The sequence below is a fragment of the Ceratotherium simum genome, chromosome 6 (genome assembly GCF_057802395.1).
Source record: "Ceratotherium simum simum isolate JZ-2026a chromosome 6, ASM5780239v1, whole genome shotgun sequence".
NCBI lineage: Eukaryota > Metazoa > Chordata > Mammalia > Perissodactyla > Rhinocerotidae > Ceratotherium > Ceratotherium simum.
This window is the reverse complement of record NC_141905.1, coordinates 5,625,718-5,649,285: the sequence shown is the minus strand read 5'-3', so window position 1 is coordinate 5,649,285 and position 23,568 is coordinate 5,625,718. Positions and strand designations below refer to the sequence as shown.

At 40.9% G+C, this 23,568-nt stretch overlaps 2 protein-coding genes across 3 annotated transcripts in view; one reads left to right on the top strand and one right to left on the bottom strand.

Moving 5' to 3' along the window:
- Positions 1-247: 247 nt before the first annotated feature.
- Positions 248-5,670, bottom strand: LOC147916751 (uncharacterized). The gene is made up of 6 exons (XM_087432928.1): positions 5,602-5,670; positions 3,557-4,686; positions 2,704-2,932; positions 1,897-2,007; positions 1,705-1,810; positions 248-349 (listed from the first exon to the last, which is right to left on the bottom strand). The coding sequence occupies exons 1-3, from the start codon at positions 5,668-5,670 to the stop codon at positions 2,881-2,883; spliced, it is 1,251 nt and encodes a 416-aa protein (XP_087289054.1). The 3' UTR covers positions 248-349; positions 1,705-1,810; positions 1,897-2,007; positions 2,704-2,880.
- Positions 4,315-23,568, top strand: part of WAPL (WAPL cohesin release factor) — a 97,512-nt gene continuing 78,258 nt past the window's right edge. For both annotated transcript variants that reach the window (XM_014789014.2, XM_014789013.2), the window contains exons 1-2: positions 4,315-4,463; positions 7,493-8,013. In XM_014789014.2, coding sequence (XP_014644500.1) covers positions 7,515-8,013 — 499 coding nt within the window. In that variant the 5' untranslated portion in view covers positions 4,315-4,463; positions 7,493-7,514. The remainder of the gene's footprint in view (positions 4,464-7,492; positions 8,014-23,568) is intronic.

The window sequence follows — 23,568 nt, the reverse complement described above, 5'->3', positions numbered from 1 at the left end:
AAAGGATGTCACTATCTCTGGAGAACATATTCCAATTATCCTGGAAAACAAGGTAATTGGGTTTATAGTCGTATTCATCTTCTCAATTCTCAGAATGAAAACCTACCCAAAGCCAAGAACAAAAGGTTACTCCAGACAGCCCTCCCCTTCCCACTGGGAAAACCATCAACAATTTATGGAGCCACTGGTTATGTGAAACTCTTGTTAATTTCAAGTCACTTTCAAGTCTTACATAAAAGAAGGTGTATTTATTCAACAAATATTTATTCAGCACCTACTATGTGCCACACACTCTTGGAGGCGGCAGGGATACAGCAGAAAACAAGGCAGGCAAAGATTCTTGGCCTCACTGGGAAGAGAAACACATAAGAGAAACACACAAACATGCGACATGTTAGATGAGGAGATAAATGCCCTGGAGGAAAATAAAGTAGGAATAGTGAGCATTTGGGAGTGGTGGTGTTGCAATTTAAAATAGGCTGGTCAGGGGGAGATTACTTGAAAAGCCTTATCTGCCCAGTAAGGGCAGAGCAGAGAGAAGGGCTGGGGAGTGTCAGAGACACAAGGGCAGGGCCTGGTCCACATCCCATAGGGCATTGTAACACAACCACTACAACGTACAAGTGTGTGATTTATAATTTTATTCCGCATTCTATGACAAGGAAAATTTTCCAGTAGCTAATGTGGTCATTTCTGACTTGTAGTTCTCTGAACTGAATTTTATAAGGTGTAATACATTTTACTACACTTTATCAGAAAAAGACTAAACAGCTCTATTTAGCAGCTCCAGTTCTGACAGTTTCCACCCCTGGGCTAGAACGATGGCACAACAGTGGCAGAACAGATGCTTCTACTAGTTTTCTCTGCAGGATTTTTTTCTTTTTAGCTAAAGAAAAGTGAGTCCACCTGAGTGGTACTCAAGGTCCTGGGGATTCTGCCCTCCTCCAGGCAGCATACAGGAGTGCAGCCTGCAGCATCAAAGGGTACAAGCTTGGCTCAGATCCATGATTTCAGTTTTTGGTATAAATACGACAATTAATGGGAAAAAAATCAGACATCTGAGAGCTTGCACAGAGGCATTCTAGCAAACCAAAAAGCATCTACTGGCTGGCTACCTGGTGTGTGTGTGTGAAGCAGACTGGAATGAAGTGAAGAGAACCAATCTAGGGGGTGGGGGTGGAGGATGGGCAGGTGGTGGAGTATAAGCTGAGAGAACTAGGAAAACAAAAGCAACAAAATAAAAATAACACAAAAAGTTGCTTGCCCATGCGTTATCCATACTGGAGTCCAGTTTGCTTACTCTGGTGTGGAAGTCAGGGTCAAGGCAAGGGATAAGGGTGGCGCTCTCAGGGCATTTGCTTGCCTCAGTGGAACCGGGGAGGTAAAGGGTAAAGGTGGTGGTACAGCCTGCAGGCTGAGTTGGAACTTCCTCCAGGAGGGGCCCTAGAGTCGGCAGGCTCTCCACCTGTCTTCAGCGTGGGACACATGAGGTTGACACGCCTAGTGGAGCTCTGCTTAGTATTCACATATTAAGTTTCCACAGACTAAACATACACACTTCTTTACTTTTCAAATCATGTACCATTTTCTACAAGAGTCAAGAGTGTCTATAAGTAATAATGAATATCCAATGTTTAAAAAACAATTTGATTCCCTCATTAGTGACAATACCTTGAGCAGATGCCAATCTCTCCATTTTCTCACCTGTAAAACAGGGATAACAGGCAGGGATGCAAATGAAGCCTTCCGGAAGAGCCTGGCATCACACCTGATGCAGAGTAGGTTCTTCATGTTCTCCCCCTCCCCCATCCTAATGAAAAAGATTAGATTGCTGTCAAATGTTACAGGTATACTTTAAAACAGCGCTTGTCACCCTTTAAGGTGTGGGCCAATTACCTGGGGGAATCCTGTTAAAGTGCAGGTTCTGATTCAGTGGAGTTGGGGACAGGGATTCTGCATTCCCAACAAGCTTCCAGGGTATGCCTGTGTTGCCAACTGGTGATCACTCTTTGAGAGCAAGAATTTAACTCTACTAAGTTAAATTACTTAACACAACTACCACATAAAAAACCCCTAAAAGGGCTCCACAGATTGTCTATTTCTTTAAAAAATTAACTCTTCCACATCAGCTTCATGCAGAGTCACTGACCCAGCCAAGTGCCCAGCACCAGCCAGGCCAGAGCATAAAGAATACATCCTTTGCTCCTGGTGGGTTCACAGCACTCTTCTGCAGGAAATCTTGCAATTGTCTCTCCACCACTTTTGGCTTTTTGATCTTAGCCTTTGCCTCTGATGATAATCACCCCTTAATTAGCACCCTCCACCATGTCATCTAAATAATTATACTAAGTGCAGCTTGCACTTCTGCGGCAATCTTCAAATGAACTGATAAAACAAGATCTTATGCAGATTTTTTAAAAAGACAAAACTGACTCAAATAAATGTCATGCACATACCACCTACAGTGGAATACACAGACCTGTTATAACTTCCATTCATGTAAGCTACCAAAGAGTTGATTTATTTTGAAACAGTCAAGAGAAAGTACTGGTATGATATTTGGGAAATCGTAACTGTCGGAATATAAAATTTGCAAGCAGTCACGCAAAGGTAAAACTATTCAACCACGCTAAAATCCACCTTAAATGCCTATTGGGAAGGGCTGCAGAATGTCTGAATTATTTTTTCTTTATTCGGAGTTACCTGAATATATTGAAGGAACTTGGTACCCTCTGGGTGCAAAGTAAATATCCAGTTGTGGAAGAAGGGGCAGGCTTCTCACTGAAAGCAATCAGTAGTTTTCTAATTTCCCAGGTGGATCTCTATTAACCACCCACCAAACAGCAGGGCCGTCCTAGCCTGATGAATCATGCACCTCTCTTAGGACAAACCGATTGTGTTACTCGTTAGAATGCCGTTTTCCCACTGCAGCCTTAAAAAAACACAAAAAATAGAAAAGAAACACACAAAAAACCAACTTTCCAACTGTCTGGATAGGTAATACATTAACCCGGAAAAAACCTCCAACAGCAAAAAAGAGTGTACAGCAAAAAATAAATACTCTTTCCTCCTATCATCTCCCACCTCCCTATCCTCCCTAGAGATAATCACTGGTTTATTTCCTTAAACTTTTTATTATGGAAAATTTGAAAAATACAAGTAGAGAGACTGGATGGAATAATGAGCCCGTGTGCACGCATCACGCAGCATCAATAACGAAAAACATCTCGCTGGCTTGCATTATTCTCGCTCGCCCAGTTTTTGTAGAAGTTTAAATCCCAGACACCAGATCATTTTACCCGTCAAAACTTTAGTATGTCTTTTTTTTTTTTAACCACATTACCGTTATCACACCCAACAAGGTTAACGATAAATTCCTTAATACCATCCAGTCTTCTCCGGGTCACTTTTAACTGGTGCAGAACAGAAGGAAGGAGGACCACGAAGGTAAGGGCCAAGGGGTTGAAGGCGGCACATTAAAGATCCGGGGCTGACATCGCTTGCGGCCCCCGCCGTCGCCCAGCACCCTGGGCCTTCGAGGTCCCGCCGCCGTTACCTGCGCCGGGCCAGCACTGGCCAGGCCGGGTCGAGGGCGGCTCCGAGCCGCGAGCTCCCCGCCTCCCCGGTCCCGGGCGGCGGCCCCAGCAGGCCTGGCGCAGCTGCACAACCCACCGTCCCTAGACACCGGCGGGTCCCTGGAGGGGAAACGATTGACACAGCTGCCTGCACTGCGCCCCCGGCCTTCCCCCGCTGCACCTGCGTCTCCCGGCGGGGCCGGGAACTGGAACTGGCTCCCGGGCCCGGACGGGCCAGGCCCGCCGCCAACACTCCTCCCGCCGCCCGCTCCCGCGCCCAGCTCTCGACACCTCGACCTCCCGGACGCTGACTACAAGTCCCGTCGGTCCCCGCGGCCGGGCCAATGGCGGGCGCCAGAGCATGCGGGGCGCGGCGCCTGCGCGGCGGTTTGAGTAAGCGGCCGCGCGATTGGCTGCGGGGTCGGGCGGCCGCGCGGGGCCTGTGGGAAGCGGAGTGACGGAGCGAGCGGCTGTTGGAGGAAGGAGGTGGGGGCCGGGAGCGCAAATGGCGTTGAGATGGTTCAGGGCCCTGTTCAAACTCCAGCGCTGACCATTCACTGGCGGAAGCGGCGGCGCTGGAGGCGGCGGCGGCCCAGCGGGGGCACGTAGCGGACTCCGGTACCGGCTCCGGCGGCAGCGGCCAGGGAGGCCTAGGCCCGGGCCCGGGCGGCGGCGCTCCAGGCGGGGAGGGAAGTTGCGGTGCCGCCGCTCCTCCCCCCTCCACCGGTTTCCTATTTACCGAGAGCTGAGTCGCGGGTTCTGACGGTGGCGGAGCCTCTTGCCGTCCTTCGTGCAGCGGCCGGCCCTGTGCTCCCGCCCGTCCGGGGGCCGCTGGGAGCGGGAGAGGCGGAGGCGGCCCGAGGCCAGAGCACCCGCCAGGCGCCGAGGGTAAGTGAGGTCTCGGGCGGCCGCCTAGGCCCGGAGCGAGCCCGCGCGGGCGGGGGAGGCAGGGGTCTGGGCGGGTAATGGGGGTCTTGCTATTCCACCCGCCGGCCTTTAAGGAAGCTGGACAGGGGTACGCCCTGAGGAACTCCCCTTTTCCTCTTTTATTTTCCTTTTTGCTGAGTTCTCTGCGGGCGGCTGCTGATTTACTTCCCTCCCCAGGCGCGGTCTAGTGTGCTGGTTTCAGCTCCGAGTCCTCTGCCGTCGCTTTTTCCGGCCCTGGCTGCCGCCGAGGCCTTCCACTGCTCAGGGGACTCGGTGGCAGAGGCTTCCGGGGCGTCGGGAGCAACATCCCTTTCCTCGGCGGTGGGGGTGGGGAGGGGAAAAGTTGCGTGAGCTTCCAGCCAGAGGGGGCCGCCTCTCCCGCGCCGGCCACCCCCAGGTGAGGATTTCTGGGCGGTGAGGTTGGCCCTTTCTGGCCTTCGTTCTTTAATGAGAGCCCCTAAGCTCTTGGGGATCCGAAAGACGCTAGATTCGGGTGGGGGTTGTGTGTGAGGACTTTTTATCCCAGCGGACTTCCCTGAAAATGCGACCTGGCTTTGGCTGAGCCAAAGGCCAAGCTAAGACCGAAAAGACTTAGTTGTGAATCAGTCTTTCCTTTTTAATTAGGGTAGTCTTTGGAGTTTGAAGCCTGAGCAAGACGGCCTGTGTGCTTGAAATATACATAAAATTTAATGTCAAATTTGCACACCTATTTTTTAATTTATACATACTTTATACTCTGGGGTTTGATAATGCCATCACAATAGTCTGTCTAGTGACTTTCAAAAAAACACATTGTGGAAAACTATAAAGGAGATCAGAAGTAGGAGATATAATGAGCTCCCATGTACTCATCGCTCAGGTTCAACAGTTATTAACTCTTAACCAAATTTTTCTCATCTACACACTTCCCATTTCACACCCCTTAAAGTTAGAGAATCGCTGACATTATTTCATTATTTCATTATATATTGGTAAAAGGCATGGACTCTTAAAAAAGTAAGCATGATCTTCTTATCGCTTAAAATAATTAACTCCTTAACATCTGCAGAGTTTTCAGCTTGCAACAGTGAATGCTTTGTGGTTCTAGGACCATTTTTACAGTGAGTTTTTCTGGTGTGGGCCTAAAGGAGCTCAAGTCTAGATTTTTGATTTGGCCTTTAGTCAGCATTTTTAGGTGATTATCCTGTAAGTGTATTCAAAACGTTCCAGGTTTACTGGTGTATATGTAAATGTAGGTCTTCAGATCAGGGCTTTACATTCTTGGAGAAATGAAGAGATATGACTTTATTTTTTTGTTCTTGTAGCTGCCAAATATGTTTAGTTTTCTTTAGGCTATGCTTAAGAAAGACAGTAAGATTCTTGTGAAAATCAACAGTAGAAGGGGAAATAGATCTCCCTTAGGAAAAAGTTTTGTGACGTGTTAAAAGGTCTTCAAACAATTTCTCTTAATGCAGATGTGTATGATGACTAAATTTATTATTATTTTGTGAAATTAGAATTAGCTTCTAACCAGACATATGAGGGGAAAATGCTCCACTGAATGTATATAAAACTAAGTTTATAGTAATTCACTATGAATTGCAAGAATTTAAGTTAATAAAGGGAAAATATTTAAAGTATAGATAAAAACATTCAGAAGTAGGGCCAGCCCGGTGGTGCAAGCGGTTAAGTGCGTACGTTTCGCTGCGGCGGCCCGGGGTTCGCCGGTTCGGATCCCGGGTGCGCACCGACGCACCGCTTGTGAAGCCATGCTGTGGCGGCCTCCCATATAAAGTGGAGGAAGATGGGCATGGATGTTAGCCCAGGGCCAGTCTTCCTCAGCAAAAAAGAGGAGGATTGGCGTTGGATGTTAGCTCAGGGCTGGTCCTCCTCACAAAAAAAAAACAAACAAAAAAACATTCAAAAGTATAAGTCAAATATCATTCCAATTGTATTGTAAATTTCAAAGGATGCAGACTTTTTCCAAGTCCCTAGGCAATTGTTCATTTTTTTCTAGTTATAGTTAATGTGTTGATATTTAAACTCTAGAAGGTCAAAGTAGAAGAAATGGGTAGGGATTGCTAGTGTTGGAAAAGTACTGTAACTTGTTTGACTCTTTTGATTTACTGTCCTGAAAATTTTTTTTGTCCTAGTTATTATTATGTAGATAAATCAGGTGAATCAATTTATCTTTTATAAAGTGAAGAGGAAAATAAAGTTATATGTTTCTGTTGCTTCATTTAATAATCCGTGGACCAGTGTAGTATGCTGCAGTTCACCAGCTCCAGAACATGTCACTCAGCAAATGAGCACAGCACTATAGGGACAAGGAAGACAAAATAAGTATGGTTTCTTGCGCTTAGGGAGATGACTAAGTAAGTAAGATTTTTGAAGTCACAGTTCAGATTACATCAGTCCAAGAATCAGAATCTTTAAGGTTGGGTTAAAAGCTGCAGGTTCTAATACATGAGAAAGTAGCACCATTTTTCTGGTGTTTTTTTTCCCTTACGTGAGTAAGTGCTCTGAAATTTCAAAGAACTAAATTTAGTCAATTACTTGATGTTTCTGAGATCTTGAAAAAGTTAACATTTTGTGCTTAAGATTTTATATTAAGGGAAATTACCCTATTCAGATTATTTTTTTAAGGTAAAAGTGATGTTTATGAGAATAGTAAGTAGATTCATTTGAAACTTTAAAAAAAAATTGATGTTCTGTAAGTTACTTTTGTGGATGCTGTATTATTAGTCGTTATGCTTTCTCACTTTGTAGATAGCGTGTGAATATGTAGTCACTGTAAAAAAAAAGTTGACATTTGGAAGTATATAGGGTAAAAAATGACCCTCTCTCTGTACACCCCCTCCCCATATTTATTGAACCATTCTTAAAGATTTGTATGTTGAATGTTGAAAAGCCACATGGGGAGAATCCCTGGGTTCTTATGTTTATATTCAGTGTTAACACTTGTTAGGTATTTGGTGATTATTTATTTTCTTACATTTTTTTTTCCACAGAGAATATGAAACAGGTGTCAAAATGACATCCAGATTTGGGAAAACATACAGTAGGAAAGGAGGAAATGGCAGTTCAAAATTTGATGAAGTCTTTTCCAACAAACGGACCACCCTTAGCACAAAATGGGGAGAGACTACGTTTATGGCTAAATTAGGACAGAAGAGGCCCAATTTCAAACCAGATATCCAAGAAATTCCGAAGAAACCTAAGGTAGAAGAAGAAAATACTGGAGATCCTTTTGGATTTGATAGTGATGATGAGTCTTTACCAGTTTCTTCAAAGAGTTTAGCCCAGGGTAAGGGCTCCTCTTATTCAGAATCTAGCGAAGCTGCTCAGCTGGAAGACGTGACTTCTGTACTTGAAGCTAATAGCAAAATTAGTCATGCAGTGGGTGAAGACAGTGTTGTATCTGATAAATGCTTACATTTGGAGGATACTTTGCTTGGGAAAGAAAAGAGCACAAACCGAATCTTAGAAGAAGATGCAAGCAAAAGTAGCTGTGCTAAATTAATGACTTCAGGTAAGTTTTGATTTTGTTTATTCTGAGCCAAGAAAGCTTTGTGTAAGCCATTTAGTTAAATGATTTAAATTCTAAAATGTTAATACTTCTTGGGTTTTCTTTCTGCATTTAAGATTAATGGAGACTATAGATGATTTTATAGAAGAGATTTAAGAACTAGAAAGAAACCAGTTGGAGGTTGAAATTTTACTAAACAACTTGGATATTAATGTTTCCAGACTATTAACTCATGGTGCATTTTGGGAACAGCCTTTCATAAATCCCTAACTCTGATTCCAGTAAGAAGCATTTCTTTTTGTTGTGTTAGGATTACACAGCTTCTCATTTCTCTTACTGTGGAGCATTTGGATGATTACTGATAATGAAAATGAGATGAGCATTTACAATGAGGATTAGTTTTAGGAGTGTTAGACTTTCCTCCAAAAGTAGTTTAGAAAGATTAAGGAGGAATTGAGTGGAAACATAGAAGAATTGAACTTTATTGCAAATTGAGATTAGTTTGGAGTCTGTTTGGTGCCCATAGCAACTTGTATTACTAGATTTTAATCCACAAAACCAGTTGTATTTTTAAAATGTCAATTTGTAAATCTGGCATCTAGTGTTCATTCCTAAAATAATATATTTTACCAGTTGTACCCATACTCCTTTTTTAAACGATTTGAGACTTATTATAAGTGAATAAAAGTGCAATTAACTGAAAAGACTGAAAAGCTGAGATTGGAGGTCGCAGGGGGAAATAGGCCAAGGATGGCGCTGTAGTTGAAAACAAATCCTAGTTCTTGACTTCTTGGCAAAGTTTATTGATGCGAAAGGTTATATAGGTCTCATATTTTGAAAGGAAGTAAAGACAGAACTTTCCTAGTACTGAATTCTTAAGAGGAATTTGTTCTTTGGAGGTTTAATATAAGGCACCCCAAACAGTATGATAAAAGACTTTGCCTTGCCTAGTTTTACTAAAAATGCTGAACATTTTTCACTTTTTCTCACCCTTGGGTGAGAGGATGAGCCAGCTGTTATTGTCATTCCCTTGATCCTCCTGGTTAATTCTGATTTGGCTGTCCTTATGCTATGCCCACATTTCTCCTGAAGTATTGTTCATAACTTAAGGTTAGCTTAAATTTTCATTAAAAAAAATAAACAACATAAAAACTGTTTCTCAGATCAGCTCCTAAAAGTGTATTATAATCATAGAACTGTTGAGCCAAAATGAACTTTAACTCAGCTCTCCTCATTTTATAGATGAAGCTCAAAGAGGTCAAGTTACTGTCCAAGGTCAGCTAGTGGCAGAATTGGAATGAGATTCATTTATTGATTTTCAGCATGTTGAGCACCTACTGTGTGTCCTCCACTGTGCTAGGCTCTGGGACTGCTGTTTCACTTCAGTTATCTAGTGTTCTTTCTGTCATATCTTGTTGTCCTCTGATAGTTACTCCACAATGTGGGGCAGATAGGCTGAAGGAAGATGAGGCTGGGGAAGTGGTGAAACTGGTCAAGGAACGCAGACACAGATGTCTCCAAGTGCTGTCTTTTGGAGAATAGGGCATCATTGGCAGTCAGATGGTATCAGTAGGATGAATGTTTAGGTGGAAGGATAACAGGAACTTGGAAGGAAGTTAGATATTCATAGGCAGCAATTGCTTATATGGCTTTGCTGAAGTTACGTCTATATATGTCCATATGGCCATTTGAAGTTGTTTGGTGGGAACTGGAAACAGTTTTCTGTGGAAATGAGATATTAGCTTCCCAGTCTAATGTAGCTAAAAGTAGTTCTGGTGCTGATACGCTGAACTGACTGGGAATTCAAATTCCATTATAATGTATACTAAAATACAGATAATAGACGTTCAAGAACATCTCGTCCCTTGTCCTTTCTCCTTCACAAGGCACCCTTGGTGGGAAGGGAATTGGGGTAGCACTATGAATATTTCTTTTTTTCTCCTCTCCCTTGGCCCCCCAGAGCTGCAGCAACCCTGGCAGCCCCCAGTAGGATAAGAAGGAAACTTTAAGGGAGTGCTTTTAATTCTCATGGTGGTAGTATCCTAATTTGTTCTTATAAACCATTTATAAGTTCATATGTTTTTTGTAAGTTGGTTATAGTTCTGGGAATACTTCTTTATGTGATGACCTTCCGTTTCTTTGCCTCTCCCCTCTGAAATTTGGGCATTTCCCTCTGTCTAGACTGCTGTTGCATTATGTCTGTGAGATTGTTACTGCCTTTACTCTCATTCAGAAAGCCTTCTGATTTTAGTTGAATTTTAGAAACTCAAACCTAAGTTTTTGATAAAAGAGGTCTCTAAATCTAAAGTGATTCCTAACCTTTTTTGAATTAGACATCCTTTTGAGAATGATAAGATTTTGGACTTTAGATGAAAGTGCTTGTGCACCTACTTAGGTCAGAGAAGTCTCAGAAATCCTTTGCAGGTCATGTGCAGGCATGTTATTGAAGAACCTTCGAGAAATTTTATGATCAAGCTTGTTCGAAGTGCACAAGTTCCACAGAACCTTACCAGTGGAATGTTCCAGCTCATTCAGACCATTTTTCACTGTAGAATTACATCACATCAGTGAAAAGGGCTTATCCCAGCTCAAACGTATTATATCATTTCTCTTGGCGTTAAGTTTTAAAGTGCACCCCTTTCTCTACAGGGGAATATGTGGTTAAATTAAAATTTAGGTACTATTAAAATTCTTTGTTTTAAATATTTTATACCGGATAGTACTTTTAAAAATTGTGGCTTATTTGAAGAGGAAACTCAGAATGAGGTCATGATAAAACATATAATGGTTGCCGTTTTCCAAATAGATGCTTGATGGGTAAGGGAACCAGAAGCAAGATTACAAATTGTGAATGAGAACTGCAAGGAAGGATTGAGTTGCTAAAATGTCCTAACTCTGGATTAAAAAAAAAAAAATGTGGGGTCTGCCCGGTGGTGGTGAAGTTTGCACTCTGCTTCGGTGGTCTGGGGTTCGCAGGTTCGGATCCCAGGCGTGGACCTATGCACCGCTCATCAAGCCCTGCTGTGGCAGCATCCTGTATACAAAATAGAGGAAGATGGGCACAGATTAGTTAGCTCAGGGCCAGTCTTCCTCAGCAAAAAACGAGGAAGATTGGCAATGGATGTTAGCTCATGGCCAATCTCCCTCACCCAAAAAAAACCCAAAAAACTTTTAACAGCTTCAGTGGTTGTCAGTAAATGGCAAATCTTGTTTCATCTGTACTCACCTATTCTCTCCACCTCCCATCCTCTACCCCCTGGATTATTTTAAAGCAAATTCAAGATTTACTATTTTATCTGCAAATACTTGAGTAGCAGTTAATATTAAAGCCATTGAGTTCACAAACAGGTGTGCCACTTAAAAATGACTGTTAGCAGGACCTAAAGTTTGCCCTTTTAAGAGATCTTGGAATATTCTTTAAAAGTGTGGAATCGAGGGCTGTGAGCAGTAGGGGTAAAAGAAGGCTTCTCTTGACTTTTATATGAAGCTACTTCCATTTTCTTTGTGCTGTCTGCTGCAGGTTTTTAATCTGAACTCTAGAATAAAGTGTGCAAAGACTTATATTTGTACTTGGCACACTTTACTTGCCAGCCAGCTGGGATTCAGTCTACACATCCTGCCAAATATTGAGATAACTGCTGCATAGGCTCTTTAATTTGCATGACTGGGTTTGTAGCCAATAAATTTTTTCCATTTGCTTAAAGCTGCACTGAGTATTTGTATAAGTTAGAGGGATGTTATTATCAGGAAGTTAAGAACTTTGATTTAAAACTGAAGATAATTTTTAGAAGGGGAAATGAATGGTTCCATTCCTGAAAACTTAAAACTAGGCCAGGAACTTGTGACCTGAGGTGAGGTTGTCATGTATTTATTGGATAAAAGACAGGTGATTAATGAGGATTATTGAAGAATTCTGAAACTATAGTATCAGCAAGAGTTACTTGCCTTAATTTAGATATTGAATGTAATTGTTGTGTAGAATACACTTAAGTCTTACTTAAAATCAGCTGCTATCTAAGAAGTGGATAAGAGACCTGTTATTTATTAAGTTCCTACTTTGTGCTGAGCCCTTTGTATATCAGTTGATCCTTAATCACAACTGTGTAAGGCAAGCTTTACTCCCATTTTATAGATAGTAAAGCACAGTTCAGAGAGGTTGAGTAACTTGAACTATTAAGTGGAAGATCTGAGAAACATCCAGTGTTCTTTTCATACAGTGCTGCTATATTCTGACTTGAGTGAACTTAATTTTGTTTATTTAAAGCCCTGTGTTTTAAATAACAGACTGTCACTATATGATCAGTTTTATCTTGATGTTGGAAATAACTTTATTTTGACAAAAAATTATGGATTCCTTCTTGCTGCTATTAAATTTTTCTTTTTAATAAGAATGATGGTCAAACTCCTTAGTACTTAGGGAATAAAACTGACCTTATTTTTACGGGTAATAAGTATCTTCTACTTTTTATTTTTTGAAATTCAACAATATGCAAATTATGGGACACTGTAATTTTAATTAAATTTATTTTGTCTTAAAGTAGAGCTTTAATTTCTTGTAAAAGATTTTCTTAGTGAAGGGAGGATCATTCTCAAGGTTTGAGCAATAACAAAAGTGCAGGTGACCACTAACGAGTTTCCCCTCAGGTCCAGGTTGAATATCAGCCATGGGGTAGTACATGAAAACTGTAAGCATAGTCTCTGCCCTCTAGCAATAGAGCTGTTGACTTCTGCTGGTAATGATAAATAAGTGCTTGTAAAGCAATGACAGCACATTTGTGTGATACTTGATGCTTTTCAGAGCATTTTCCATGCGTATTCCATATTCTTAAAATTTAGAGCCAGATGATACATCATAAATTTTTCTGGTCCAGCCTCTGACTGTTTAGAAAGCAGTCCTCAACTCTTCTCTGGTGGTAGAGAAGGATGAACTTGTTCATAGGAAGGTCTTGGGTGTGCCTTCCTTCCAACCATCCAGCTGTTATAGTGTTCCCCGTGTGCTGAATGTTGGGTGTATGTCCATGAACAAGATATTACCTTATTCACATTCTAGTGGGCAAGATAGATAGAATAAAGAATAAGTGTGCTGAAAATTACAGAAGAATATAGAGTGCTATAAGAGTGCATAATAGGCTCATTTACCTGGTCTGAGTGAGGGATGGGGGCAAGGCTGACATTTAACTTGAGAGCTACTGAGAAAGGACAAAAAGGGCAGAGCTTGGTGACATGGGCATTGAGGAAGAAGGAGACATCAAGAATGATTCCTAGGTATCTAATGTGAGCAGCTGGTAGTGTCATTCATTTAGATAAGGGGACATTTTGAGGGAAAGTTCATCAGTTCAGTTTTGGGCACATTGGGTTTGAGATGTTTGTGATATGTTCAAGAGGCAGTAGGATCTGCTGGTATGGAACTTAGGTAAGTCTTGGTTGGAGATGATAAATTTAAGATTCAGCATATAAATTGTTATTAGAAAGTATAGGATTAGATGAAGTCATTAAGGAGAATGTAAGAGAAAAGTACTGAGCTGTGAAGAACTTGCAATACTAAATGGATGGAGAGAAGAGGAAGAAAAACTAGATGAGGAAATTGAATAGAAGCAGCTAGAACACCTGAATGAAAATCAAGCAAGTAGTATTTTATAGAGGCCAGCAGAAAGGTGTTTCATGAAGGATCAACTGAATTGGAATGCTGCTGCAAAGTCAACAGAAATGAGGACTGTAAAGCAGGCATTGGAGTTTGCAGCTTGGATTGGAGTGGTCTGGGTAGTGAGTACACAGTGAGGAAGAAAATGGGGGTAGCAAGTGTACACAGCTTATTAAAGATGTTCGAAGGAGAGAAGAAAAAGGGCGGATAGAGATGTATGAGGGGTTCTGGAAGGTTTGATTGCATGAGAAAGCCTTGAAGCATAGGATCCAAAGCACAGGGGGAGAGTGGTCTTGGGAGAATGGATGCTGCATTTCCTGGACCTGAGGAAAGCTGGGTGAAAATGTGAGCTTAGTGGGAGGATGGAAGATAAGGTGGTTTAAGGATGAAACCATGTGTGTGCGCCCCCCCCCCCCCCGTGACAGTACAGGTTATCTCTGAAAGAAAGAAAGAAGGGCAGGGTGTGTGAGGGCTGGAGGGGAGGAGCAAAGGGTTCAAACAGATGTCGGAGAAAGTGGAAAAAGGAGCTGTCTAGAGAGAGAATTGCAGGACATTGTTGAGGCCTTAGTTGAAGTTTGTATCCTTAAAGACTTATGGTCATGGGACCGGCCCGGTGTAGTGGTTAAGTTCGTTCCTTACGCTTTGGCAGCCTGGGGTTCGGGGCATCGGATCCCGGGTGCGCACCTATGCACTGCTCACCAGGCCGTGCTGTGGCCGTGTCCCACATACAAAATAGAGGAAGATGGGCACAGATGTTAGCTCAGTGACAATCTTCCTCACCAAAAAAAAAAAAAAAAAAAAAACCCCAAAACTCATGGCCATACTCTACCCATTATGTGAGTGAGTGTGCTTCCTCCCGTCCTTTAGTAGGCCCTGTTGACCAGAACCTGCACAGAATATAGAATATTGGATAGGATAATGAGATTTATCCTGGATTGCCATTTTGACTGACAAGGTGTGGGATAAACAGAGAAGAAAGAGAATTTAGGATATTGCTCAGAAAGTGAGTGAAATGATGGACTGTGGAATTGAAAATGTTTAGAAACTGGGCATTGCTGGTGGTGGATAGGAGAAAGGAGAGAAGAGGAGTCAGTATACTGAGAGTCTTTTTTTAAATAAGAGTCAAGAATGGGATTACTGGAATAAGGAAGTTGGATAGTTGGTAGGTTGTGATTAAAAAGTGAGTTATCTGATTTTAATATTTAAGAGGTGAAGCCATGACAAGTTCCTGGATGAAATAGTGGTAACTAGTGGCTGAGATGGAATGTAGAAGACGGTTAATGGGAGGTTAAAGAATTGGGAGGTCAGGAGGTTGGGATTTGGTGGAATTCATGATGATAGCAAAACTGGCTTGGAGAGGTAGATTATAAATCTCATGTAAAATCCTTAAATGAAGAAATAAGAGGTTGTTAGATGTCAGGTATGGGGTAGATTAGAGGGTAACTAGCTAGGTGACACAAGCCTCAAAAGAAAGGGCTTTTATTAGAGGGTGGAGAAGTATTAGTTTTATAAAGAGGCTCTGAAGAGCCAGCATACCAGTGACCCCAAACCATCCTACTCTGCGCTACTAGAGGGGGCTGCAGGAGAAAAGCATTCTTAGTCAGGTTTCAGCTAGGGCAAGGAAATGGTAGAGGGAATGAATCCCCAGGTATATGTGAGTATGCTGATCACTGAGGCCTGGATACTCTGGATTTAAGGGTGTGGGGGGTGGTGGTGGTGGCTTGTTGGATTATGAGATTGGAAAGTACTGATACATTTTGAGTATTAGAGTACAGAAGAAGGTAGATGACAAGATGTGTTTACATTTTGGATCATGACCCGTAGAAACAGATGAGAGGCATGGTGGCTTTAGAACCAAATTTTCCTAGAGCAGTTTTCAGACCTTTGTTCACAAATCATTTGAAAAGTTTTTTAAAACTGTCCCCACTTCATACACCCCCGCCCCGTGCCTATATATATATATATATATATATATTTTGTGTGTGTGTGAGTGTGTGAGGAAGATCAGCCCTGAGCTAACATCCGTGCTAATCCTCCTCTTTTTGCTGAGGAAGACCGGCTCTGAGCTAACATCTATTGCCAATCCTCCTCCTTTTTTTTTTCCCCAAAGCCCCAGTGGATAGTTGTATGTCATAGTTGCACGTCCTTCTAGTTGCTGTATGTGGGACGCAGCCTCAGCATGGCCAGAGAAGCAGTGCGTCGGTGCGCGCCCAGGATCTGAACCCTGGGCCGCCAGTAGCGGAGCGCGGGCGCTTAACCGCTAAGCCACGGGGCGGGCCCGCCCATATATTTTTAAAGTTTGCATCTTGATTTATCAGTCAGGGTCCCAACTTGAAACAGATGGTGTTCCCCAATTAGGCTAATACTAGGAAGGTTTATTTATAAAAGGGATATTTACAAGGGTGTGGGAGCAATGTTAGGGAAAGCACAAGGGATAGTGCCCTAGCCTTGGTTAGCTGTGTTGAAGCTGTTATCAGCCATTTTCACAGGGGCAAGGGATTATCTGAGCCATAAAGAGGAAGCCACCTTAAGAGGAGCAGTATCCTTCTGTTGAGGGGCCTCATAAGGAAGGCGCCGGAGGAGTAAAAAATACCTCAGCTTAACTTTCCTCCTTCCCTCCTTTGTCCTCCTCCGGCTCCTCATGGGTAGAACCCAATGGAAGCCTGAGGGTAAGGAAACTTTTTGATACAGGTCAGCTTCCTGGGGCTGAGATCAGGGTCTAGAGTAGGTCAAGGACAAGGAAGGACAAGAGGAAGATATCTGGTGTAATGTCTTAAACAAAACAAAACTGTAAAGTTCTGTGGAAATGTATACAATTATGTAATCATTAGCAAGATAAAGAAGATTTTCATCACCTGCTTCCTGCTCCTTTGTGGTCAGTCCCTTCTCCCACCTCCAACCCCTGGCATCCACTGGTCTGTTTTCTGTCCCTGTAGTTTTGTGTTTTCCAAAATGTCATGTACGTGGGATCATACGGTATGTAGCTGTATCAGTCTGGCTCCTTTCGTTTAACATAATCTTTTAAGAATATTCCATGTTGTTGCTTTTGTGTCAATAGTTCGTTCCTTTTTATTGCCGAGTAGTATTCCATTGTATATATGTAACATAATACATTCACTGGTTGAAGGACATTTGGATTGTTTTCAGGTTTTGGCAATTATGAATGAAGCTGCTATAAAAATTCACGTTTAGGTTTTTGTGTAGACGTATGTCCTCGTTTCTCTTGGCTAAGTACCTAGGTGTGGGATTGCTAGTCATGAAAATATTGATCTTAAATTTAAATGCTTGCAAAGGATATAATTTCTTGTAAAATAATAAATAATATAATTTCTTGTAAATATTGACATTTTAAAATAAAACTAACATGCAATTTAGGGATCATAGTGAGTTCTTTTGATTTTTTTATTATAAAATAAAACAGATATAGAAAACCACACAATATGATATATAGAAATATATGTTTAGTTTAATGAATTATTTATAAGCAACACCCTTATAAACCACCACCCACATCAAGAAATAGAATTTTGCCAGCTACACTCCGGAAGCTCTTCCATGTGTTCTCTCTTTCACCCCCAAAATAGCTGCTATCCTGTCTTTTATTATAATCACCTTCTTGCTTGCAAATGCCATAATTATTTGCTGTTCACTTTTCTTTTCTTTTTTATTTGTGAGGAAGATTGGCCGTGAGCTAACCTCCGATGCCAATCTTCCTCTTTTTGCTGAGGAAGATTGACCCTGGGCTAATATCCATGCCCATCTTCCTCTACTGTTTTATATGGGATGCCACCACACCATGGCTTGATAAGCGGTGTGTCTACACGCCCAGGATCCGAACCTGCATACCTCAGACCGCCAAAGTGGGGCTCGCGCACTTAACCGCTCCGCCACCGGGCTGGCGCCCCCTGTTTACTTTCATACATTAAAAAAAAAAAGTCCTTCTTTAACAGCCAGAAGATTTATAATAGCCCTTTTCTTTTTGAAATTGTATTTCTATTCCACTTACCCCTCTACCACTTACCCCTCAGAATTTTATCCTAATGAATATATTTACGTTTAGTCTTTTAATGGTCATCCTTTTCATAATTCTTTGTACAAAAATATGTATATAGATTTAAATTTAAGAATTTTCTGTGATTATAATGCTCTAAGTATTTAAAAATTCGTCTAGATTGTTATGACCACAATTATTAATGCATAATTGATCAAATATGAACGTTATACATTTTAAAGGCAAAATTTATTGGAAATATACCTCGTAATGACATGGGTGGGGCTTTTTCAGTTAGTTCATGTGTATGTGGATGAATATCATTGTTAGAATAAGAAAAGACTTTGGCATCAATCTATTTTTAGTTTTTAATACATGTAAATATTAAGAAACCATATTGACAAAAATAATAATAGAGTTTTGTTATAGGAGTTTCTGTTTGGAAAGCAGTAATTGGAAACCACCTGACATGCAAAGGATTTGTTACCCAGCATTAGACTTACTTATTTATTAAGCACAGAAGCCAATAATCTATCACATTATTTCTTTATAGGTCATGCCAGAGCTGGAGCAATGTACCATAGTTAGATTAGGGATAGATGAGGGATATGCCATTATTCCTACTGTGGGAGAATGATTAATCCCAGGTGGGTTGGCAGATCAGTTTTTGGACCAGAGTACATTGGAAGTTGAGGATTTAGAAATGAATTTCCTTGAAACTTAATTGTGTCTGTATATATTTTGGAAGGTCTTAGCGTAGTCTAGGGATCTTTGTATCTAGTTTGAAGAGTTATTGCCATCTGGAAGGGAGGCCCACTCGTTGAGGAGGGGCTGGGGTATGTTGTGTGTTTCCTATTCTACTGGTGGGCAGAGATGGGCAGGTTGAGCAGGAAGCCACCGGAATAAACAAGCTCCTTGGTGTGTGGGTGGGTTATGGTAGTAGGTAGTAAGACTCTTCACAGGCTGTGTTGATGGGGGATATGGGAAGGTTCAGTTGCCTTACACTGCTCTATGTAGTGGGCCCAATTGAGTAGCACTTTTGAGTTGTTTTATGTTTACTGTTTTACCTTTAAAATTACATACAAATTTTGTGTTTGATGTGTATGCTTTATAAAATATAAAAGTGTTTTAAATTACCAGTCGAGGGCCTGGCCTGGTGGCATAGTGGTGAAGTTCGCACACTCTGCTTCGGTGGCCTGGGGTTTGCAGGTTTGGATCCCGGGTGTGGACCTATGCACCGCTCATCAAGCCATGCTGTGGTGGCGTCCCATATACAAAATAGAGGACGATGGGCACTGATGTTAGCTCGGGACCAGCCTTCCTCAGGAAAAAGAGGAAGATTGGCAATGGATGTGTTAGCTCATGGCCAATCTCCCTCACCAAATAAATAAATAAATAAAGTTAAAAAAAAATAAATTCCCAGTTGAAATGCTTAACATCATTTTGAAGTTCTTTTTATTTTCCAAATCTTTGAGTAAAATTAATCCACTGAGGAAGATGTGCCATGTTTTTCCTGTGGCTTTTTAGGTGCCTCTGATAAATAGCCACATACCCTTGTTGACAGTAAAAAAAATCAGTTCTCTTCCACAGAAGCAAATACTGTTAACAGTTTCTTATATAGCTTTTCAGAATCTTTAATATGCATAGCATGTGAGTCTGTGTATCCTTAAAAACACATACAGGGCCGGCCCCGTGGCTTATCGGTTAAGTGTGCGCGCTCCGCTACTGGCGGCCTGGGTACGTATCCCAGGCGCGCACCGACGCACTGCTTCTCCGGCCATGCTGAGGCCGCGTCCCACATACAGCAACTAGAAGGATGTGCAACTATGACATACAACTGTCTACTGGGGCTTTGGGGAAAAAAAAAAACAAGGAGGAGGATTGGTAATAGATGTTAGCTCAGAGCTGGTCTTTCTCAGCAAAAAGAGGAGGATTAGCATGGATGTTAGCTCAGGGCTGATCTTCCTCACAAAAAAAAAAAACAAAAAAAACAAATGGGAGCGTGATATATGTGGGTACACGCGTATGTGTATATATATATGTTCTCTCTCTGATATATATATATATTATATTGTGCCTTCTAAAACATTTAAGGAAAAATCTTTAAGATGTACACTTATCAATATTTATAGATCTACCTTGTTCTTTTTTAGCAGCCTCATGCATGGTTTTCCATTCTCTAGATGTACTATACTTTAAACTAGTCTCTTAGGGATATTTTGGCTGTTTCTAGTCCTTTGCTATTACAAATAAATGCTACGTTGAACATCTTTCTAATGTTTTTGAGCATCGTGTCTCTCAGTATAGTGGTAGGAGATGTTTCTAGAAGTGGAATTGAAAGGGCATATAACATTTAAATTTTCAGTTGATATTGCCAAATTTCCAAGTAACAGTGTGGCTTTTTTGGGTTTTTTTGCATCATCCTCCTGTCAAACTTGGGATTTTGCCTAGCTGAAAGGTAGAAAAATGTTTATTTTGGAAGGTTAATTTTTTCATTTTAGAATAGGTACATCTTTATTTTTTTAAAATTTAAATTAAAAAGTAATATTTATGCATTGTACAAAATGGTAGTAGTTAAAAGCTTCCCAGCTCTTTTCCCCAGTCACCTCAGTTCTCCTTCAAGTGACCATTTATTGTTATTTGTTTTAGCCTTTCTGACATATGTTGTGCCCATACAAGTGATACAAACAGTTACATATATGTATTTAAATCCACAAAATGATAACATGCTGTTTTGTACCTTGCTCTTTCACTTAAAATAGCTTGGAGATAGTTCTGTGTCAGTATAGGCAAGTTTTCTTTCTGTCCTCCCTCCCTTTTTTGTTTAAAATATTGCTGCATGGTGTGTTGATTTTCGTTATGTGCTGTAAATTACTTAAGCAGTTCCTTGTTAAAGCAGACATTTGGGTTGCTTCCAGTGTTTTTGTGTTTTTTTTAAATTGCTTTATTTTTCTGACAAACACCACTTAATAACTGAGTGACTGTCAACCAGTAATTTATGTCTATTGTCCCTCATCTGCAGAATGGGATACAGATTCACATTTCCTTCTCTGAAAGCTGTGGGGCCAGATTTGTCTTGTATTTTGGGTTATTTGGAATATAGAAAGTGTATATATTTTACATTAACACCCCATCAGGGTCTGAGGCGGCACTCTAATCAAAGACAGTGGTTCTTCAGAAAAAGAAAATATCACCCTAAGTAAGATAAATACTGTAAATAGCTTCATTTAGGTGAGGTCAGGTTTTGCTTCAGAATGCATTATGAGACAACTTATAGTTTTCAGAACTTTATGGATGTTGGATAAAGATTTGTGAACTTGTAATAGTACCTACCTCAGATGGTTGCTATGAGATCAAATGAATTAATAGATGGAAAGTGTTTAGAACAGTACCGGACACATACTGAGGGCTTAGTAAGTATAAATATAGTTCAACTTTGTTTTACTTTGATTTTTTTCCAACTTTATTGAGATATAATTGACATATAACATTGTGTACTTTGATTTTTTTTTTCTTTTAAATTTTATGTATTTATTTTCCCCCCAAAGCCCCAGTAGATAGTTGTATGTCATAGTTGCACATAGTTCTAGTTGCTGTATGTGGGACACGGCCCCAGCATGGCCAGAGAAGCGGTGCGTCGCTGCGCGCCCGGGATCCGAACCCGGGCCACTAGCAGCGGAGCGCGTGCACTTAACCGCCAAGCCACGGGGCCGGCCCTGTACTTTGATTTTTAATTGTGAATGAAATAGAGCATCTTTTCATAAGTTATTCATTCATTTCTATTTTTTTTAATCTTTTAATTGCCTCTTTTTGTCTCTAGCTTCTGTGTTTTACTGGAACGTTGGACTTATTGATGTGTAAGAATTCTTAATATATTAAGGAAATTAGCCTTTTGCATTTCCCTGATAACTAATGAAGAGCATTTTTCATGTGCGTATTTGATATCGTTATAGTTTCTTTGGTGATGTCTGTTCAAACTTTTTGCTCATTTTTAATTGGGTTGTTTATTTTCTCATTGAATTTTAAGAGTTCTTTATGTATTCTGGATACAAGTGTTTTTATCAGACATACTTTTTTTTTTTTTGACAAAGGTTTCTTTTTCTTTTTTTTTTTTTGTGAGGAAGATCAGCCTAGAGCTAACATCCATGCCAATCCTCCTCTTTTTGTTGAGGAAGACCAGCTCTGAGCTAACATCTATTGCCAATCCTCCTCCTTTTTTTTTTCCCCCCAACGCCCCAGTAGATAGTTGTATGTCATAGTTGCACATCTTTCTAGTTGCTGGATGTGGGACACGGCCTCAGCGTGGCCGGAGAAGTGGTATGTCGGTGCGTGCCCGAGATCTGAACCTGGGCCGCCAGTAGAGGAGCACACGCACTTAACTGCTAAGCCACGGGGCCGGCCCCATATCAGACATACTTTTTGCAGACATTTTCTCTGAGTCTGTGGCTTGTCCTTGCATTCTCTTAACGGTGTCTTTTGCAGAGCAGAAGTTAATTTTTACCAAGTCCCATTTTGTCAACTGTTGCTTCTATGACAAGGGAATATGCTCTTTTCCCTAGACACCCCTTTCTTTGTTGGACAGCTCTGACTGATCTTAATGTTCTTGCTCATCAGCTTTTATAGTTTCTATGAACTGGATGATTTCTACACATTGAATACATTTGTTTCCTCTTATGACAGCCACTCAGATATTTAAAGGCACCTTGCATATAATGGCGGCGCTCGCTTACTCCCTAAGTTAAACTTCTCTGGTTTCCTCAGCTGTATTTTGTGAGTTATAGTCTCCAAAGCCACTTCTCTATCATCTGTACAGTCTCGTTAGTCAGAAGCCAAAGGTTCTGTTTAAATTTAGTCCTCAGCACATCGTGTGATACTACCATTTGCCCAACACATTAGGTTTTTAACCTCTTCATCTGGACCTCTTCTATTAACGTGGATTAGGATGGTTAATCTGCTTTTGTGTTTCAATTTTTAGCAGCCAGCATTATAGGTAGTGTAATATAATAGAACTTGGTATGGGTCCTTTTATGAGGTCTTTTGGCTGTTTGTTTAATTCGTAACCTTTGCCATCAGTAGACTCTCGGGGCCTCTTTTTCCTCATCTGTGTAATGATGCGCTTGGTGAAAACTGAAAGGAAATATCTTCACTTTCTTATAAGAAGGGTGAAGGAAGTATCTATGGTCAGTTAATGTATACAGACTAGCATACAGTTATACAGATGTATATGTGCGTGTATCTAGCTTCAATAAAGTTAATTAATTTTAAAATTAAAAAAAATTAATTCGTAGCCAATCTGGTTTTATTTTTATCCCCACCTGCTCTCTTTCCACAATGGATTATTTTGAAGCAAATTCCAGGCATTGTATTTCATATATAAGTATAATTCTTTAACAGATAAGGATTCCAAAGAAGATAACTACAGTACCATTGTTATACTTTAAGGTACTTAATATATACCTTTGCCAGTTTTTACATTTTTAGCCTTTGAACAGACTATCTATAGACAGTATACAGTTCAAGAGTAGGAACAGCTTTTCCCTCATCTCCATTGGGAAGGGCAACGATAGCTGTACATAATGTAGACTTACCTTATTCTTTTTAACAGCTACATAGTATTCAGATAAGTGGCTATATTTAATTAGTTCTTTATTGATAGATGTTTGTATTTATGAAAGCAAAAACCAGGAAACAACGTTGTAGTGAATTTCCTTGTTACTTATGTTATTTCATACTCATGGAAAGTTATTTGTAGAGTAAATACTTGTAAATAAAATTAACTTACTTCAAGGGTAAGTCCGTTTCTTTGCCATGTACATTTTTAATTTTAAATTAGTGGTTGTACTAAAATATGCTCCTGCAGAAATGTAGTTTTATTTATTTTTATCCCTCTGCGGTATTTCTTTCTATGAACAGACCACTTTATTGA

Coding starts and splice junctions, on each gene's coding strand:
- LOC147916751 (XM_087432928.1), bottom strand. CDS start 5,670: ATGCTGACTAAAGGCCAAATCAAAAATCTAGACTTGAGCTCCTTTAGG. Junction 4,687..5,601: donor CCACACCAGAAAAACTCACT/GTAAAAATGGTC, acceptor CCAGCACACTAG/ACCGCGCCTGGGGAGGGAAG. Junction 2,933..3,556: donor CCAGTGCTGGCCCGGCGCAG/GTAACGGCGGCG, acceptor TGTTTTTTTAAG/GCTGCAGTGGGAAAACGGCA.